We start from the raw sequence: 2,707 nt of genomic DNA, 5'->3' as shown, positions 1-2,707 counted from the left end.
CCACACCCACACACACACACATATATATATATATATATATATATAAAACCAAAATTTTGTAAATAATCAAAAAAATATTTAGATCAGCACGCTAATTATGGACATATTTTGTTAACATTTGACAACAAGAAGGTGGCCAAATGTAAAATACTAAATACTATAATTATTTTATTTTGATTAAAAAAACAAAATAATCAAAATATTTATGTACAGAAATTGTCCAAATTCTGAAAAAATGATTAAACATATATGCTGAAATATACTGTTCAACAAAAAAGTTAATTTAAACCTTTTAGACGGTTTGTGAATTGGTTTGCCTGATAAATGTGATTGTATAACTAAACATTCATACAGTTGAACTGCAGTATTGTTCAAGTGTTCAAATAAAACTGCATGCACTATTTATGATATTAAACTTCAAACTGAACTTTGAATCACACTCAAACTCTCTTGTGCATCTTCAAAGTCAAGCCCTATTCAATATGCACTCAACACGATTGTGAAACATACCGCTCTCAAACTGTTTGTCAATGTCAGTTAGAGAACATGCTAAGAATTAGAACTGGAATGTGATCATCACACTAATAATGTAAAACTCCATAATGCATCATTTGTATCATCCTGCGGGGGTACGAGAAACAAATGACTAGTTGTTCATTTACAGGACTCTTCTCATGACTTACTTTAGAGTCTCCGTCAGTGGTGAGATTGAAGACTGGCATTGTGCCGGTAATGACGAGCCCCAAACCCTGTAAAAAACAAAACAAAAACATACACTGCCATATAAAATGTTTGTTTTTATGGCTGTGAACTAAAGGAAGTTCACAGTACACTGCACACATGAATAAAAGGCTGCCACATAAAAAAACCGCCGTCCAACTCGTAGTAAAATTATATGGTCAATGACAAAGCAAACTAGCTGTGGAGATTCAAATTTGTGCATTCTGGGAAGAAAACAAAGAATGAACAATATCACAGTCAGTGGCCGCCACTAACAATCCAATCTGAAACGGTTTCTCAGTCTCAAATCAATGTGTGTTTCAGTGTTTCCTAAGGATGCAGTTCTTGCAGCGGGGTGCAGTAAACCCCTAACGCGCTAAACAATAACTAATAGCATTTCTTCAACAGTTTATAAACAAAACACTTATTTTAATAGAACTCTGTTGTGCATATGTATATTTAAGTACACTATGTCCAACCAGTCAGTAAGTAGACTTAAAATAAAGTTTTACTAAGCTTACAAATGAACATTTATCTTAAAAAGTTTATGTCTCAGACTTAACATAACACCTAAGTCATTCAGTGAGTGAGTCATCCAAGCTGATTCACTCAGAAAGTGAGTCAACTGACTGATTCAGACTGTTCTATTCCGATTGAGTCACTAATAGGTGAATCATTCGAAAGAATCACACCAATCAGTGGATTTATTTGTGAATTAGACAGCCTGCTGTGCAACAGAAATGCAATAAAATCCAACTTTTTATTGTCAATATGCTATTTTGCAGTTCTCAGACTAAAAGTGTGCAACGATTCCTATTCTAAGCTATATTTCATCCAGAGATGTGTAACCTAAGGGTATGTTTATACAACAATGTTGTACTAAAAAGAGAAACGTTTTGAATGTCAAAACAGTCCCCGTTAACACAGATTCCATAGAAACGACTAAAAATGCTGTATTATGAATGCCAGGCCAGAAGTTGGCAATGTCACTTCATAAAAAAACACTGCGCACATGTGCACATACCTACAGACACGCAATATGCATACGGCATCAGAATTTTAATAAAACAGTATAGTTTTCAAAAACGTGAGCCGTTGTTGTGTAAATGAACGTCCAAAATGCATAAAAAAGTGTTTGTTTTTAGTTGAAAATGCTGTTGTGTAAACGCCCCTTTAATCAGGGGTTCTCGAGTAAGGTCATAGAAATATTAATATCTACTATTGATTACGATATTAAAATAGATGTTTCATTTAACAGCATTTTTCTGCAAGATAAACACAAGCAATTCATAAACAAACACTCAATTCAAGTGGGCTCAGATTCTGTGCAGGCTGATCGAAATTATACAGTGCAATTTTGAGTTGATGATGATGTTGATGATGGAAATCTTCCATACCAGAGCATCCTGGTAAACATTGGTCCACTGCACTTGTTTAGCCCGTTCACCTGCCAGCACCATTGGCCGTCCAAGAACATCCAAATACTCCTGATAACAAAAAAACACACAAAGAATTCAACACACATATCACAAGAACTGTAGTGCAACTCAGTTTTACAACAAACACGACCAGGAGCACCAATCGAAACGATCCATTCTCAACAGGTTACGACTAATAACACTCTGAGCTCTGAAAGTGCGACACTAAAGGCAGGAGTCCACACCTCCCTCTGTCATAAAGCAAACGACTTCGACTCGCCGCTCCATTACATAAAGCACGCTGTTAAAAGCGTCCGCTCGAGGGGCCAGTAAAGCCAGCTGCACAGAGGCACTTCCAGCCGTAACAAATCATCATAAAGCAGCTATTAAAGCATATTACAGCTGCTAGAAAGCACATTCTCGCTCTGGAGGGGTAGGGTGGGCTGCCACAGGACGGCACTTGTTGGGTCGCCGTAAGCACACATTTATAAATGACAATTCTGTTTTCAACACAACACTCTTTGGGAGGTTAATCATTCAAAGAAGTGAACCTCTACAAAACTGAAAGA

General features: G+C 36.5%; 1 protein-coding gene across 1 annotated transcript in view; it reads right to left on the bottom strand.

Annotated features, from left to right (window-relative positions):
• Positions 1 to 2,707, bottom strand: part of LOC107666002 (voltage-dependent calcium channel subunit alpha-2/delta-2-like) — a 256,052-nt gene that overhangs the window by 19,449 nt on the left and 233,896 nt on the right. The window contains exons 15-16 of the mRNA XM_016457092.1: positions 2,118 to 2,207; positions 684 to 749 (exon numbers count right to left, since the gene is read on the bottom strand). Of these exons, the coding sequence (XP_016312578.1) occupies positions 684 to 749; positions 2,118 to 2,207 (156 nt within the window). The remainder of the gene's footprint in view (positions 1 to 683; positions 750 to 2,117; positions 2,208 to 2,707) is intronic.

The sequence above is a fragment of the Sinocyclocheilus anshuiensis genome, unplaced genomic scaffold (genome assembly GCF_001515605.1).
Source record: "Sinocyclocheilus anshuiensis isolate Anshui unplaced genomic scaffold, SAMN03320099.WGS_v1.1 scaffold447, whole genome shotgun sequence".
NCBI classification, from domain to species: Eukaryota; Metazoa; Chordata; class Actinopteri; order Cypriniformes; family Cyprinidae; genus Sinocyclocheilus; species Sinocyclocheilus anshuiensis.
The sequence above is the reverse complement of the archived record's forward strand: the minus strand, read 5'-3'. Positions and strand labels throughout refer to the sequence as shown.